At 39.5% G+C, this 18,389-nt stretch overlaps 2 protein-coding genes across 3 annotated transcripts in view; one reads left to right on the top strand and one right to left on the bottom strand.

Moving 5' to 3' along the window:
• Positions 1-277: 277 nt before the first annotated feature.
• Positions 278-13,787, bottom strand: aldh16a1 (aldehyde dehydrogenase 16 family, member A1). Of its 2 annotated transcripts, XR_008385185.1 has the most exons (18): positions 13,086-13,787; positions 11,185-11,284; positions 10,956-11,082; positions 10,628-10,785; positions 10,444-10,521; positions 10,153-10,337; positions 9,835-9,993; positions 9,102-9,260; positions 8,274-8,430; positions 7,801-7,876; positions 6,486-6,591; positions 5,717-5,841; positions 5,427-5,594; positions 5,127-5,331; positions 4,861-5,046; positions 4,054-4,179; positions 3,306-3,531; positions 278-2,697 (listed from the first exon to the last, which is right to left on the bottom strand). XR_008385185.1 is itself a non-coding variant. In XM_053619617.1 (17 exons), exons 1-17 carry the CDS (start codon positions 13,173-13,175, stop codon positions 3,361-3,363), a joined length of 2,376 nt encoding a protein of 791 aa, XP_053475592.1. In that variant the 5' UTR covers positions 13,176-13,787; the 3' UTR covers positions 278-3,360. The 2 variants fall into 2 exon arrangements, 1 of the variants encoding a protein (XP_053475592.1); XM_053619617.1 differs by having other exon boundaries at positions 278-3,531.
• A 316-nt stretch (positions 13,788-14,103) lies between these two features.
• syt5a (synaptotagmin Va) overlaps positions 14,104-18,389 on the top strand; it is a 10,978-nt gene continuing 6,692 nt past the window's right edge. The window contains exons 1-2 of the mRNA XM_053619604.1: positions 14,104-14,267; positions 17,724-17,881. Of these exons, the coding sequence (XP_053475579.1) occupies positions 17,734-17,881 (148 nt within the window). The 5' untranslated portion in view covers positions 14,104-14,267; positions 17,724-17,733. The remainder of the gene's footprint in view (positions 14,268-17,723; positions 17,882-18,389) is intronic.

The raw sequence follows: 18,389 nt of genomic DNA, 5'->3' as shown, positions 1-18,389 counted from the left end.
TATGAATTTATCTCTAATGAGCAGCCAGAGATGACGGTGGTGAGGAAAAACTCCCTGAGACGATATGAGGAAGAAACCTTGAGAGGAACCAGACTCAGAAGGAACTCGTGCTCATCTGGGTGACACTGGATAGTGCGATTATAAATAAATACACCCCTTCTGTAAATGTGCTAACACTTCCTCATCTGGGTGACGCCGGAACAGTTTTCATATAAGATAAAAAGAACACTGATCTAAACACTGATACTTTAATAATTATACACACCACAATTCACTATTAGGATTAAACAACATGCAAAGTTTATTATTAATCCATTATAGAGTCTCACATGATTTTCCACATGGTCCATAAGAACCTCACAAACATTCAGTTTTAATCATTAACCTTCTCTGTGGACTCTGTCCTTCATCCATCATCTGCTATCAGGGAATGATCTCTGGCCCAGTTTACAGAGAAACAGATAAGATCAAACTTTACATGTCCAGATTAGAGTTCACATAAACTATTACAAATTAAATCTTGCGCCCGTGCACACGCACACACACACACACACACTTCCCAATAGCTACAATTCTTCATGTTGTGTATCTAACCTGCCAAATGCCATAAATATAATCTTTACTTTTTCATTTACTTTTGTTCTGATTGTGTAACCCACTGTAGAATATATTATATAAATATATATATACACACACACACACACATATATATAACTATATATATAAATTGTATATTGCATGACAAAATAATAACATATCCCTTTTCCATGAGCCAGTTTAAAACAGTTAAATTCAGTATATAATTTTATCCGATAAAATAACTATTTGTGGTTAAATTCATTCTGAAGATAAAAATCATGTCATAATGTGTGATGAAGCATTTGAATGTATGAAGCTTCAGTTGGAATATCACCTGAGTAGAAAAGGTGCTGTGTCACTGTGACTCAGCGTATCCTGTTTTTCCTGTTTACCTCCTGACTGCGTATCACACAACACTGTTTCATAATGTCTTCCCTCTAACGCAAATCACAAAGAGAAGCAATTTACAAACCAACAGTTGCTTACAGCAGCAGAAAACTGAGACATGACCTTTATAATGTAATTTAACTGCAGTTCACTCACAATACTTAATTCTCCAATCCATTTTAACTCTGTACTTTTTAAACATGGATTCCAAGCAACTTCAAGACATCAGAGAAAAATGGCTAGATGATGCTGAGCTTTAATTTTGGACTAAAAGTGTCGGTTAAATTTAAGAGATAAAGTTTTGTGAATGTCAAACAAACACAAATTCACCAAACACTTGTGCAAGATTTTAGTTTTTGGGTAGAAAATGTCAGAGCTTTAAACACACATTCTCACTGAGTTAGGACTGAAAACCTTTACAGACAGTGTAATGTACATTCAATGTTTCTCAGCTTTAAAAGAGGAATAGATTTTTTTCATAATTAATTTCATTTCATATCTGTGATAAAAAAATTGTCACTGAAGTCAGCTTTTTTCAGAGACTCTTAAGTGAGACAGTAAAATTTTGCCGTGTCACAGTGATTCAGCAGTTCAGTGATTCAGCAGTTCAGTGTCAGCCTCAGTGTTTATTATTTTAACATATGTAAAAAGGAACAGGAAAACAACCAAATAATTGTTTTATTTGATTTCATTTAATTTTAGAAATCTCCTTTTAACACTACATTTATTATGAAAATAGTAACGATTGTGTTAATGGGAATTGAAATCTGACACCAGTTAAGACAAGACTGAAATCATGTTTTAAATGTAAAGAACTGTTTTCCTCCTTTAACACAAATTTGATTAAAGACTTAACTCCTAAAGGGTAAACAATGTAGTCTCTAAATTTTAACTGTGCTTCTAGACCTGTAATATTAACAATCATTTAAAATCTACATTTCAAGGAAGAAGAGTTTGTACTGTGAGTGGTGCTGTGTCTTTTCCCACTGTGTGTAATAATCTCACAGGACCCCTAAATAGTTTAGACACCCTGGTGTACTGCTGTCGGGCAGAGTTTGATTTGGGACGTGACCCTCACCTGAGGAGAAAGGTTTTCGCTGTTGTGATTCAACACTGCACCGCATATTTCAGTTCTCACATCCTGAGTATCACAAACTCTCTGGCTCAAAGACTATTTAAGTGGAAAAGCTTCTCTGATGCCTGCAGCTATTTGTGAAGTTGGACCACAAATTTGGGGGCAAGTCTTTAGATTCAGGCATGGTGTGTGTGTGTGTGTGATCTCTGCGTTCAATCAAAAAAAAAATCTTACATTACTCACACAAACTGGGAAAAGAATGTCACAGAAGGTTTAATGGAAATGAATTACTTAATGATGAAGTAGAATGACATTATTAGAACTTTGCAGCGTTCTCAGTATTCTCACAGATTTAGCAGGTTAAATACGATGTAAATTAGTTTCAATTATAAAATCTATGCACTTAATAAAAGCTGTGGAGAAACTTTTTAATTTCCTCTCAAAACTGTTTCTGTGCATCAGAATCAGACGGTGATGATAAAGTTCTGGGAAAAATCTACAGCAGTAATCATGAACACTGAAATCTGAGTCTGGCCGATTCTGTAATCCATCCATTTTCTGTAGCGTTTATCTTACACAGGGTCGCGAGGAGCCTGGAGCCGGTCCCAGGGAACTCAGGGCACAAGGTGGGGACACCCTGGACAGGGTACCAACCCCTCACAAGGCACAATCACACACACACACACACACACACACACACTAGGATTAGGGTTATTCAAACTTAAACGTTACAGAAGATGAAATAATGTAATATAGAAAGTCTGGTAGAAATTATATTACATGAATTAGTAATTCATTTGCACCAATTATATTAAATGGAGAGTTAAAGCTTTTTCTTTAGTCTCAGGTCCACAGTTATGCTGCTTTTCAGCCTAAAATATTACTAATGACTTAATTATTCAAGTACTGATGTGTTCCTGAGTGTTCATTTTTATCCTGGAATGTCTGATGTGCAAATCACATGATAAAAGTTCCCATGTGATAAACGAGAGCTTTTATAAATTTATGGCCAGAAACGAGACAGAGTTTTGCAACAAGGCTTACTGGAAAAAGAACTTTCACTTGTTCATTTTCTCCTCAAAAAGCTGAATCAGTTCTTTTTCTCTGTGTGATTTATATAAAACCCAGAACTCAACCTTCCAAACTCTCAGTGAGAAAACTCTGATTTAATAAACCGCGATGTTTATTATAATATATTTATTAAAACTAGAATATATTTATTTTATTTAGTCATTCTAAATATTCATTAACAGTAAACACACACCTCTCGTTTCTCTCTGACTCTGCTTGTGTGCGTGTGTGTCTGTCTATCTGTCTGTCTAAGCGGTGGGGATCCACACACTCTTCCACACCACACACTCTCTCCACATCTCCTCCTGCATTGAGAAACTCGGCTTGGTCCAGAATTTTCTTCCATCTTCATCCTCCTCTTCCTCACAGTGCAACCACAGACGCTTCAGAGGACTACAGTGCTGCAGAAACTGACGGCCCTGTACACACACACACATAATTTTATAATAAACACCACAAACATTTCACCAGTGCACATGGACAGACCACACATCATATTCACTATTATTCTCTACTGCCTGTATTATTTACTCACTCTTTACTACACATTATAACACACAGCCCTGTCATAACACCTGCATCTGTTCTGTTTGGGTTTTTTCAGTTCTCTCTCTGTAAGTAATGAATGTCAGTTTTTCTCTTCAGTGTTTCCTTTTTCCTAAAGTGACAAAAACCCTGAGAAGAGACGAGGCACTGAGAAGAGACGAAGAGGCACTTTCCTGCTCTACTGAAGTCTGTAAATCACAGTGTGAAAAGTAAAACATTTAAATAAACTTTATGAATGTTCTGAATGTATGTTAAAGTGCAGAAGTAGATTTTATATGAATAAAGCCATTTTGCTCTTTACGTTTTATATAAAAGTTTTACGCAGGTCTTTTATGAAGCTTCAGGACGTAACTGCACAGAAAGCCGACCAATAAACAGCACAGAATCAGACTGACCTCCGCGCTGCCCCAGTACCATATGGCCTGGATCTCATTGTGATTGGCCAAGGCCTGGGTCAGCTGATCCTTTCCACCACTGATGACACTGACCACACCCGCAGGAACATCACATGCCTGGAGAACCTGTGAAGACAAACATCAAAACACAAACCTGTTTACTTCTAATCAAAGTCTAACAGCAGCTTTTCCATCTTCATCATTAAATATATAACTAAAATACACCACTAATAAACATACATTAAAAAAATACAATTAAGCAACATCGCACGAGCGTGCTGTTGTACTGAATATCGGCACGGCTGCGATTCAGCTGTAGGCTCGAGGCCGCAGACCGAGACCGCTTTTATACAACAGTTTTATAAACAAGACATTAATATGGAGTAACTGACACTTCAGACACAATACGAACAAATATTTTGTTTATTTTTGCTCCACGAATGGAAACTGATCCTGAAGAAGCCACACTCACTGACTGCTGCTCGTTGATTTGTACATTCCCGTTACAGGTGCAGCTGATGAAACTGCCTCATTTTCTTCATCTTCATCGCACAAGCGTTCATATTTTAGGTCTAAAGTTATATTGATGAAAAATGTATTGGCTGCTGAACTTGACTGCAATAATGGTTTAAATGTAATGGACTGCTGCTAGAACTGGAATTGTATGTAGTGAACACAGACGAGCAGATTTATAAATAACTATAAAACATTCCTGTGTCTGTGTTGTTTTATTCTAAAATGGGTGTGAAACAGAGAGAACAATCTGTTCACACCCAAATTAAGTGTTTAGTTGGAATGTAAAATCACCGAGATGAAATCGAGAGCTGGAAGAGGAAACTTCTCGCTTGGCACCATGACGACGGCGTTGCCCACGGAAACAGTTGCCCCCAGAACGGACACCATGGAGAGAAGAGGCTTGGTATCAGGCAGGACCACACCCACAACTCCTAAAGCCTCTGGGGTCGAGAGGGCGGAGCCAGTGTGAGGGAGGAGCTGTGAAGAAAAATGACACATAAATACAGTAGAGAATCGGAATTTTAACGGAGTGCAACGGATGAAAACATGTCTCTTACTGGCACGTGTCCATTCTGCTTATCACACAGTGCGGCCCAATCAGAAAGCCTGGTGATGCTAAGCTCCACTTCCTGAGCTGCCTCCTCCATAGAGAGACCGGTCTGATTGTGGATTGACGCAGCCATGTCCTGCCTTCTTTTGTCCAGACTGTCAGCGAGGGAGTAGAGGGCGAGAGCTCGAGCTGCCGGACTTTTCTTCATCCATCTGCCATCAAAACGACACCAGTCACGTAACATTCAGTTTAATATCCTGCGTATCTGCTCTGTGTCATAGACTGAAGTGTGTTCCTGAACTTGTACCCCGGCTGGGCCTTCAGTGCGGCTTCCACTGCGTTACGGACATCTTTCCTGCCACCATCAGGACACTGAGCCAAAACAGTGCCCCCTGGAGCCTGCACTGCCCTACTGCAGCCCGAATCAGCTTTACACACCTTCCCCCCTACCAGGTGACTGCAGGAGCGAGAGACACTGAGAGAGAGAGAGAGAGAGAGAGAGAGAGAGAGAGAGAGAGAGAGAGAGAGGTATTGTTTTTGGTGTTGATGATATTTCAGTGTAATAAGCAGTTTTACAGTGTTTACACGTTTATACACCTGGACGAATTAGAACCTTCTGGAACCAGGAATCTGGATGCTGCAGCACCAAATCTGGTGTAGTCCACAGAGACGGGTTCAGAGCGGGCCGGAGTCACGGATGCACTCAGGAACTGATACAGACCCTACAATACAACAACCAGGACAGTCAGGCTGTTATCTCACTACTGTCTATTATTGGCATCCTTCATGAAAACGAGCCAGTATTTAAAATAAAAAAAATTTAAAAAAAAAAAAAAACACATTATAATTTTACACAAACACAGAAATTATTAGCTAATTCTATAATTCTTATAACAATTAAAAATAATACTATAAATCAAATACATACGTGGCAAGACTAATGCTACCTTTAAAAGACTAATTAAAATAAATACAAACTCATTAAAAAATCGTAATATTGTAAAAATTGTTGAGTCTTTAGAAACTGAAATTACAGACACGTTAACATTTATCATCCATCACCTGCACAAACAAATGATGTATATATAAAATACATCAATAGTTATAAAAACATTAACACAAAGTAGAGTCAAAATTAAAAAAAAGCTTTTAAAAGTCTGGAACAGTTGAACATTTATTGATCGGATCTGTGGAACTTTCTGTTCTTTCAAAATAATAATGAGCTCAAACAGACTTAAATAGCATGCTTAAAAAAGTGTTTAGTATTTACAAATACTAAAGCATTTGTATTACAGTGTTTACAGTGTTTGGTGTTTAGTAGTTCATTCCTCTGGTGTTCAAAATAAAAAAAAACAATGGTCTTTACCTCTCGACCTCCGTCAGTGCAGGTTCCACTTTCTCTCCGTCCAGACTGCGGGAGAGAAGGATCTGTCACAGAGTGAGTGTTCACACACACCAAACCCACACACAGACTACACACACACACACACACACACACACACACACACACACATACATACGCACACACGCACAGTAATACTTATGGTTAAAATAATAAGAATGATGGGAATAAGAAGACAGCAGTATGTAAACAGGTCTGTTCTTCATGCATTTTTAAGTAATAATGAAACTTTCAAAATGCAAAAATCACTCGTGTTATACAATATGGACCTGTAACCAAAATATAAAACACAAAAGGGGCGGAGTTACAAGGACTACATTATCACTAAAGCCTGCAAATGCTCACAAGCGACTCTCCCAACAGCCGCAGCATACACGAATAAAGCAAATAACCACGAGACATTCAAGCATCAGGAGTGAGCGGAAATCAGCAGTGACTGAAACACACTTTATATACGCTCACTGTCCACTTTATTAGGAACACCTGTACACCTGCACATTCATGCAGTTATCTAATCAGCCATTCATGTGGCAGCAGCACAATGCATAAGATCCTGCAGATTCAGGTCAACAGCTTCAGTTAATGTTCACATCAAACATCAGAACAAAGAAAAAGTCTGATCTCTAAAGTGTGACTTTAACCATGGCGTGGTTGTTGGTACCAGATGGGCTGGTTGGGTATTTCAGAAACTGCTGGATTTTCACTCACACAGTCTTAAGAACAGGAATCTGATGCGATCCTGGGCACAGACTCCCAAACTGGACAGTTGAAAATTAGAATAAAAATCTCCTGGTCTTTTTCCAGCCTTCAGCTGTACAGTTTGGGTGAGTCTATGCCCATGATCGCCTCAGATTCCTGTCATTAGCTGACAGGAGAAGAACCTGATGTGGTCTTCTCTAACCCATCCCCCTCAAGGTTTGATGTTTTGTGTGCTCCGAGATGCTTTTCTGTTCACCACGATTGTAAAGAGTGATTATATGAGTTACTATATCTGTGCTGGCAGCTTGAACCAGTCAGGCCATTTTCCTGTGATTTCTCTGATCAACAAGCCGTTTCCACCCACAGAACTGACACTCAATGTTATTGCACCATTCTGTGTACTCTATAGAGACTGTTGTGTGTGAAAATCCCACGAGATCAGCAGTTTCTGAAAGATTCACACCAGCCCATCTGGTACCAACAACCACACCACGGTTAAAGTCACAGAGATCAGACTTTTTCTTCATTCTGATGTTTGAAATGAACACGAACACACGCACTCACACACACTTTTTTTTACCTCTTTGCCGTCTCCAAAGCCAATGTCAGATCTTCAGTCCAGATGGAAGCAACTCGACCATGAGGTCTGTAGTTTCCTTTTAACATTGAGAGCTTCTGTTATATTCCACTGATACAACACAATAAAAACACTAAATAATAAAAGTGCACTGAGTCTGATGGTAAGTATATTTAAGCTACCACAGGTATAAGAAAGGTGCTAAATAAATAAAACTTTGTTATTATTATTATTAGGCACATATACAAATAGAACTCTAGCATACGTACATACACATAGATGTGCTTTATTGTTTCTATTATTTCTGGAAATTATTTTTTCTTTCTTTGATGTTACTCATCCTACTTGTGCTGCTGTATCAATCTGAATTTCCCCTACAGCAGATAAGGTACATCTTATCTTATTATTATAATAAATCACTGTCTCACACACTGCGAACTTTACAGAGTGAGGTGATGAAGATGAGGTGGTTTTACCCAAAGCCACGCCCTCTGCAGCGCTCCTGAAGGATAGCAGGGGCACGACGGGGCCAGGCGGAGGAGACACCACTGCGGAGCAGGAGGGAGCCACGTTACACACCACTGTGGGGGGATACACACATCCAGATGAGGGTGGAGGACGAGACTGGATCAACTACAACACATACAAACACCCTTAGATTAGAAGTTGCCATAGTAACCAGTTAGCAGACGCTGAAGCTCTAAACTAAACTCTTTCTGTAATCGCTAGTGTTAGTGTCTCAAACCTTCAGTACAAAGACATTTACACCTGATTTTTATTTTCAGAACAGAGACTGTTTGCATAAACAACACAAATGTCTTTGTGAGTGTGTCTGAGTGTGAGTGAGTGGGTGTGTGAGAGAGTGAGTGAGTGTGTGTGAGAGTGTGTGTGAGTGGGTGTGTGAGTGGGTGTGTGAGTGGGTGTGTGAGTGGGTGTGTGAGTGGGTGTGTGTGAGTGAGTGTGTGTGTGAGAGAGTGTGAGTGTGTGTGTGAGAGAGTGAGTGAGAGTGTGTGTGAGAGTGTGTGTGAGAGTGTGTGTGAGAGCGTGTGTGAGAGCGTGTGTGAGAGTGTGAGTGAGTGGGTGTGAGTGAGTGAGTGTGAGTGAGTGTGTGTGTGAGTAAGAGTGAGTGTGAGTGAGAGTGTGTGTGTGAAAACAGATCTTTATGTCTATTTTTAAATGTAATGATCTGCTAACTGAATGTGCCTTTTCCTTTGATGGATCTGAAACCAGGTCACAGACAATCAGTCAGAGTGTGTGTGTGTGTAAGGGAACAGAACAGGCCTCCCTGAGTCCCAGTGACTCACCGTCGCCCCCTGCTGTTCTGCCTCCTGCACTGCAGCGTCCACTCGCCCTCTCTCACACTCATCACTCACACCAACACACTTCATTCCAGCCATCCTGAACTTCAGCTTCTCCACCACGGCATCATACACCGACTCCTGCACACACACCACCCACCGCCACTGAGAGAGAGAGGGAGAGAGAGAGAGAGAGAGAGAGACAGAGAGAGCGAGAACGTTTAACCTGGTGACTGAAAAGATAAGGAGACAGACAGAAAGAAAGAGAGAGAAAGACAAAGAATGAGAGAGAGACAGAAAGAGAGAGACAGAAAGCATGAGAGAGACAGACAGAGAAAGAGAGAGAGGCAGACAGAGAATGAGAGAGACAGAGAGAATGAGAGAAAGAGACAGACAGAGAATGAGATGGAGAGACAGACAGAGAATGGGACAGAGAGACAGACAGAGAATGAGACAGACAGAGAGAGAGAATGAGACAGAGAGATAGACAGAGAGAGAGACAGACAGATAGACAGACAGAGAGACAGACAGAGAATGAGACAGACAGAGCAAGAGAGAGAGAGAGAATGAGAGAGAGAGATAGACAGAGAATTAGACAGGCAGAGAGAGAGAGAGAATGAGAGAGACAGACAGAGAATGAGACGTAGAGACATACAGAGAATGGGACAGAGAGACAGACAGAATGAGACAGACAGAGAGAGAGAGAGAGACAGTTTGTAAAGCAGAATAACTCTTGTACCTCAGTACAGTTTTTGAAAGCAGTGTCCATCAGTCCATCTACAGCGCTGTCCACATCTGCAGTCTCAAATATGATGAATGGACACACAGAGCAGACAGACAGGGAGAGAGAGACAGGTATGCCCCGCCCAGCCATCTGTTTCATCAACAGCTCTCCATCCTGAAACACAGATTTTATACATTCAGTACACTTCTCTCAGTCAGTACATGAATGACGCAGACCTGAACAAGGACAGTGTGTGTGTGTGTGTGAAATTTCATTACATTTCCAATATAGTTAGTTCACAAATCTCTCTCTCTCTCACACTCACACACACACCTGTTTGCTCCCACTGTAGCTGACGTAGCTGATCTGGTTGTTCTGAGCCACTCGGACTCCCACTGAGCCGTTGCCGGTCACCACGTTCAGCACACCAGCAGGAAGTCCCGCCTCCATTAACAGCTGGGCCAATAGGAGGGTGGGAGGAGCAGTTTTTACTCCAGGAACCACAATGACAGCATTACCTATGAAACAGTTCCAGGTCAGAGTGAAATTCTGCTGCTGTAAAGTGCTAGCGAACAGCGGTGTGTGTGTGTGTGTGTGTTAAAGGGATGTGCAGACTGAACTCACCTACAGCAAGAGCTGGAAGAACCTTCAGCCAAACGGAGTAGAAAAAAACATCATCTGACATCACCACGGCAACCACACCTAAAACACACCTTAACAATCATATTTCTGCAAATATACAAAATAGTTGTCCTTGCACACACGCACACACACTCACTCACTCACACACATTCACTCACACACACACCTCGTGGGTTCCACTCAGGCAGGAGTGTGTGTCGGAGTTGAGCCCAGCCAGCGTAATACTGAGCCAGTCGGACGAGTGCCGGGGCGGAACCGGGAATCCGACACAGATCACACACTTCACACACACACTGGCTGTACCTCTGCAGTGAGCTCGCTAACCTGCAACAACATCCTTTGTGTGAGCACAGATTTGTGTGCGTGTGTGTGTGTGTGTGTGTGAGGATTAAACCACGCTGTACAGACATGTAATTAATGTGTGAGAGGAATAAAATGTTAGATACCTAAGCACCACTTTGTGTCTGTACCTGAGCAGACCTTTGCGTCTGTACCTGAGTAGCACTTTGTGTCTCCAACTGTCACTCATCTCCTTCCACTTTTGAAATCCTTTAGCAGATGAAGTTGCGCAGCTCAAAATGTCCTCATCATCAGCACACACAATGCTGCACAATATCTCACCTAACAGCAAAAGGGAGAGATAAACACCGTGAGGAGAAAAAGGTAGGAGACAGAGATGGAGAAACAGTGAGAGAGGTGCAGAAACAGTTAAAACTCTCTCACCTTTCAAATCAGAAACTGCGAGAGTCTCTCTGTTATCCGGGTGCACAAACTTCCCGTCAATAAACAGGCCAAGAGAGCGAGAGTGCCTCTCCAACCAGGACTAACGGAGACAGAAACACAAACTGAGACAGAAACCTGGGCATGTGATTAAACTGCAGCTGATTAAAGTCGTCTTCCTCACAATGTAAATGTTCTTCATCCAGTAAAACACACCGTTTTAACAGTGCACTAATCTGAGAGAGATGTTTTACAGTTTCTTCATTCTGGTCCTGAAACACTTTATAGTCTCTTTCCTCCACCTCAGTCGTACAGGTCTGTGATTTAGCTCAGGAGATTAATTCAGTGTGTTACAGGAGATAAACACTGAAATGTTCAGGAGCTGTTTTACTGGTATTTCTGGAAAATGAGACAATCATGAAATTCCACAGTAGCAAGTGGGCTAACAAAGATGCTGTATAAATAATTAGGGACGCGCCGATCGACGGGCCGCCAAGCGGTATCAGCTGATAACCACATTCTACGACTTGATCGGTAGTCTCTAAATTTGGCCGATCTCATGAACTGATTGCAATTTGATGACGTTAAACTTTAGCGCCGCAGTCATGTGATCACCAGCGTTGAATTATTACACTCAAGAAACAATGAAAAATTTGCCATTTGCCATGTGTTTTTAAAGACCTATTAAAATGTTCACTGTAAAATGAATATTGGTTGTGCTTATTTATTTGATTCTCAATTAAAACAACAATCTACAACATTACTGTAAATAATATAACCAAGGCAACATCTGTGGTATTACTTTATCAGGAAAAAAAAGAAAGAAAAAGGTTAACAGTGACGGTCAACAGAAACCTTACATATCACTTATATAATGCTTAAACGATCGGGATCAGTATCGGGATCAGTATCGGCCGATCATGATGACAAGAAATCAGTAATCAGTATCGTAGCATACCTATTAAATAACAGATTTATTATGTTAAATGGTAGAGCAGGTATAATACGACTATGTAAAGTGACCTTGAGTTTCAGAAAGGCTAAAAATTAAGTGTATTTATATCTATTTATCTACTTATTCATTTATGAATTATTATTATTATTCCTTTTTGTTTTCACAGCTTTCGCTTGTAGATTTATTCCAGAGTCCTCCAATACAGGCAGAGGTTTTTATTGTTATTGATTATTGTTTTATTATCCATCCATCTTCTATACCGCTTATCCTTTCAGTGTCACGGGGAAACCTGGAGCCTATCCCAGGGAGCATGGGGCACAAGGTGGGGTACACCCTGGACAGGGTGAAAATCCATCGCAGGGCACAATCACACACACACACTCACACACCCATTCATACACTACGGACACGCCAATCAACTTACCATGCATGTCTTTAGGCTGGGGGAGGAAACCCCCGCAGCAGGGGGAGAACATGCAAACAATGCCGCACACACAGGTGGGAATCGAACCCCTGACCCTGGAGGTGTGAGGCAAACGTGCTAACCACTAAGCCACCGTGCGCCATTGTTTTATTATTATTATTATTATTAATTTTTGTCTCATACACACTTTTTTTTAACTTTACAACTTTAACCCTTTTTAAACAGTAACACACTGAGCTCTAAACCCAAAGCTCAACTCCACGGTGTCCGAAACGCACAGATTTTACACTTTAAATGGAATAATTTATATTTGTACATAACAGAATTACAGGCAGTACAGAACTCAGGACTGTCACGTGACTCCTAATGAACTTAATTCACTAATTATCTTAGTCACGTGCCAACTAATGAAGACCGAAATAACGCCTCAGTAATGAACAGTAAAAGTATGATAAGTGTAATAAGTATAAGTGTATAAAGTATAAAGAGTGTATAAAGTGTATAGTTTAGCAGTAGTAAAGGTACCGCAGCAGTAGCAGCTGAACTTTCAGCAGAAGGTCCGAACTCCATGGAGTTAAAGATGTTGTAGACACTGTGTGAGCTTCTGTCTGCCATAACACCAACATATACCTGTTTATCAGTTACCTGTCTGTTATCTACAACCGAAACAGACAGAAATAATAATAAAGAATTAATAAAGAAAAACCGAAATAAGAGTCTCTGAAACCGTTTAGCTAAAAGTGACCTGTAGTTAATGTAGCTCTCTGGCTAACTAAGCTAACCCAGCTAATAAAGTAGCGAGATTTAATGCACAATTTAAATCGGAAATGAGAACAGAACCGTTTAAAGACGCGAAGTTAGTTCTGATAAACCGAATTAATAATAATAAAAAAACAGAAACTATATGAATAACGGATTTCTCAAATAAAACGTGCTGTCCTGCTGCCCTGTCATTCTTAAGCTCCACCCATCACGTTAACGTGATTCACGTTCTGCCAATAGAATTCCGAGGCGGGTGATTGCATCAGAGCCGGAAGTGGTTTTTCTACATTCGCTTCTAATCACAGGCATATATTTACTTTATAACTATCTTATAAGCTTTCTCTGTTCTTTTAAGTTTTTATAGATTTCCGGATTGCGTATTTATTTCGAGTTTATTTTAGTTACAAATCCTAACTTTCTATGCAGCGCCGAGAAGCTTCAAACGGCTCTGAGATGAAAAGTGACTCAATAGCGACATCTTCTGGACATGAGCAAACAGTAATGAACTAAATAACAACAGTGACAGAATATAGAAATATATATATATATATATGTGTGTGTGTGTGTGTATATATATATATATATATATATATATATATATATATATATGTATATATATATATATATATATATATATATATATGTATATATATATATATATATATATATATATACATACATACATACATACACACACACACACACACACACACACACACACACATATATATATATATATATATATATATATATATATATATATTCTCAGATAGACAGATAGAGGGAGAGGGAGGAGGAGAGAGATAAACAGATGATGAGGTGGACAGTAATCAGGATTAGGGATTGAGGGCCGTGTGTATAAATCTCCAGTTCAGTGAAACACAGAAGTGAAAATCTGTTACAGAGAGGACGAGTGACCATCATCTTCATTATTTCCATCACTGGGTGAGTGTAATATCTATGTGATTATTAATGTATAAATCTGTGATTGATATTAATGTAAATTAATAAAGGTTAAGTGTGTTTGCTTTGTGAGATTATTACCCAGAGTCTGAACTCATTACTGAGACTTTACTGTTCTTTCTGATATTATTGTTATTTAGTACTTTATTATAATTCAGAGTTTATTACTTTCTCAGCATGATCAGTGCAGTGTGAATTTATTAGTGAGAAACTTGGTCATCTCAGTGCCGTGAGGAACTGCAGCAGCGAGACTTCACACTGATTATTATTGGGATTAATCCTCTCACTCATCCCCACTTCCTCTGATTCTGACTGTGTGATTGATGGATGATCAGAGACTCTGAACAGATACGCTCATGTGATCACTCAGGCTGGGGATGATGGGAAGTGTAGTTGGAGTTGTAGGGTTTCGAGAGCTCAGGGTGTGACAATAAAAAATAAAACAATAACTGAATGAATACTTTAAATAAATGTAGTTAATATAAGAATAATATGAAGATGAAGAGAATAAAAATTTAAAATATTCTGAAGCTATATTGTGAAATAATGTAATGTCAGGCAGCAGATATGGACGGACAGACAGATAAATAGACAGACAGACAGACAGACAGATAGATAGATAGATAGACAGACAGATAGATACACAGACAGACATATAAATAGATAGACACACAGACATACAGATAGATAGATAGACAGATAGACACACAGACAGACATATAGATAGATAGACACACAGACATACAGATAGATAGATAGACACACAGACAGACAGATAGATAGATAGACAGATAGACACACAGACAGACATATAGATAGATAGACCCACAGACATACAGATAGATAGATAGACACACAGACAGACAGATAGATAGATAGACAGATAGACACACAGACAGACATATAGATAGACAGACACACAGACATACAGATAGATAGATAGACACACAGACAGACAGATAGATAGATAGACAGATAGACACACAGACAGACATATAGATAGATAGACACACAGACAGACAGACAGATAGATAGATAGATAGATAGACAGATAGATAGATAGACACACAGACAGACAGACATATAGATAGACAGACAGACCTAAAGATAGATAGACAGACAGACATATAGATAGACAGGCAGATAGACAGACAGATAGATAGATAGACACACACACAGACAGATAGATAGACACACAGACAGACAGACATATAGATAGATAGACACAGACAGACAGACATATAGATAGATAGAAACACAGACAGACAGACAGACATATAGATAGATAGACGCGCAGACAGACAGACAGACAGACAGATAGATAGATAGATAGATAGGTACATAGATAGATAGACAGACGGACATATAGATAGACAGACAGACATAAAGATAGATAGACAGACAGACAGACATATAGATAGACAGACAGACAGACATACAGATATATAGACACACAGACAGACAGATAGATAGACACACAGACAGACACACAGACAGATAGATAGATAGACAGATAGATAGACAGACAGACAGACAGATAGATAGATAGATATATAGACACAGACAGACAGACAGCCAGACAGATAGATAGACAGACAGACAGACAGACAGATAGATAGATAGACAGATAGATAGACAGACAGACATATAGATAGATACACAGACAGACAGACAGGCATATAGACAGACAGACAGATAGATATATAGACACAGACAGACAGACAGCCAGACAGATAGATAGACAGACAGACAGACAGACAGATAGATAGATAGACAGATAGATAGACAGACAGACATATAGATAGATACACAGACAGACAGACAGGCATATAGACAGACAGACAGACATATAGATAGACATAAAGATAGATAGACAGACAGACATATAGATAGATAGACAGACAGACATAAACAAATATAGACAGACAGACAGACAGACATATACACAGATAAATACACAGACAGACACATACATAGATAGATACACAGACAGACAGACATATAGATAGAGAGACAGACAGACATATAGATAGATAGAAAGACAGACAGACATACAGACATATATGTAGATAGACACAGACAGACAGACATAAAGATAGATAGACAGACAGACATAAAGATAGATAGACATACTGATAGATAGACAGACAGACAGACAGGCAGACACATAGATAGATAGATCGATAGATTAGATTAGATAGACAGATAGATCGATAGATAGATAGATAGATAGATAATTTTATTAATCCCAGAGGGAAATTCACGTTATAGCAGCACAGAGAGTTAGAAGGTTTACTAAAAGTAATTTAACATTATAAATGAAATAAGAATAAAATATAAAATAAGACTAGAGTGTAAGGGTGTGATATAGCAGTGCAGTGGGGTGTAAACACTGTAGATAATTAAGATATTTTTGTATTTAGTGAGTCATTAGTTTTTAGTATTTTATGTATTTATCATTAAAATAGTTTGTTGCTTTTCCTGCTGCATGCTAACAGTTTGTAAAACATCAGAAACATCAGAGAGGAATTTAATAACGGAGTTGGGTTTAAATGGCAGGACGACAGATTGGAGGCTGGAGATTACGTCCTTCAGTTAATCCTCAGTTCCAATGTTTTATCTGTGAGGATCACAAGCTCTCACTCAGCATCTCTATATAAAACACTCAGTGCGTGTGTGTGTGTGTGTGGAGGTGTGTGTGTGTATGTATGTGTGTGTGTGTGTGTGTGTGTGTGTGTGTGTGTGATGGTCGAAACTGTCTCTAAACACTCCTGTTAAGGTTTAGAGCAGAAGAGGATGGTGGGAAGGGGATTAGTGTTTAGAGGTTTAATGATGAGGATTTAAACACAGAGAACAACAGAGTAATCACACACACACACACACACAGACAGAGAGAGAGAGAGAGAGAGAGAGAGAGAGAGAGAGAGAGAGAGAGAGAGAGAGCAAATAAACGAGTGAAGGGAAGTGAAGGAAATGAAAAACAGGACAGAAGGTTTGGAAAAGATCAGAAACAGAGCAATGATTCCACATCTTCTGCTTCATGAGTAAGAATTAACAATGCAAACTTAATTAAAAAAAAAAAACAGGAGTCAAGAGGAAGACAAAAAGGAGGAGTGTAAAACACCTAAATGTCCAGCACATGAAGAACATCTCAGACATGATACAGATTAATCAGGAACTGACAGAGAACCACAGAAGTTCAAGAACCATGTGGGTCAGAAACACTGGTTTGGTTGGACTGTGTGATGATCTGAATGCTGACTTTAGAGTTGATAAATATTTATTTGGGAGGTGAGGATCAGATCGGCTACTGACCCGAACTCACGGCTCAGATATCAGTACTGTATTAAACATGTAGTAATGACGTGAGAGCCCTCTAGTGGTGAGGAGGGGAACTGACCTGCAGGGTGTTTAAAAAGTTGTGTTTTTACTCCACAGCTGATCAGCCATGCGATTGGTCAGTCTACAGCATCGCGTACGGAGGGAGGCGGAACATGAGTCTGACTCCGCCCCAGGCCCGCCCCCTCCCTCTCATCACTCCCACAACTTCATTGATATGAAGAATAAGTTCTTCAATGAGCTCGGACACCTTCCCAGTGAGTGACGTTAAAACTGAGATAAAACTCTCTGACCTGACGTTCACTAATCACAAACACATCACGTGACTCATTACCACTCCATCTGATAATTCCTTTAACGATCAATTAATCCTTAAAATAAAGCTATACATGTACGTGAAATAAATTTCTCTTTTCTATTTAATGTCATTATTATCTCTCACAGACCACAAGATTAAATGTAAGTATCTATTTCTTCATTTTCACTTTTCATTTCATTTCATTTCACTTCTCTCTGTTTATTGTCTCTCTCTCTCTGTCTCTCTCTCTGTCTCTCTCTCTTTATTTATTAACTCTCTCTGTCTCTCTCTTTCTCTGTCTCTCTCTCTGTCTCTCTCTCTGTCTCTCTTTATTTATTAACTCTCTCTGTCTCTCTCTTTCTCTGTCTCTCTCTCTGTCTCTCTCTCTGTCTCTCTCTCTTTATTTATTAACTCTCTCTGTCTCTCTCTCTCTTTATTTATTAACTCTCTGTCTCTCTCTTTCTCTG

The sequence above is a fragment of the Ictalurus furcatus genome, chromosome 2 (assembly GCF_023375685.1).
Source record: "Ictalurus furcatus strain D&B chromosome 2, Billie_1.0, whole genome shotgun sequence".
In the NCBI taxonomy this organism is placed as follows: Eukaryota; Metazoa; Chordata; class Actinopteri; order Siluriformes; family Ictaluridae; genus Ictalurus; species Ictalurus furcatus.
This window is presented reverse-complemented; position numbering and strand designations above follow the sequence as displayed.

Coding starts and splice junctions, on each gene's coding strand:
- aldh16a1 (XM_053619617.1), bottom strand. CDS start 13,175: ATGGCAGACAGAAGCTCACACAGTGTCTACAACATCTTTAACTCCATG. Junction 11,285..13,085: donor GTTCAGCTGCTACTGCTGCG/GTACCTTTACTA, acceptor TGTCTCCGTTAG/TCCTGGTTGGAGAGGCACTC. Junction 9,994..10,152: donor GCTACAGTGGGAGCAAACAG/GTGTGTGTGTGA, acceptor TCTGTGTTTCAG/GATGGAGAGCTGTTGATGAA.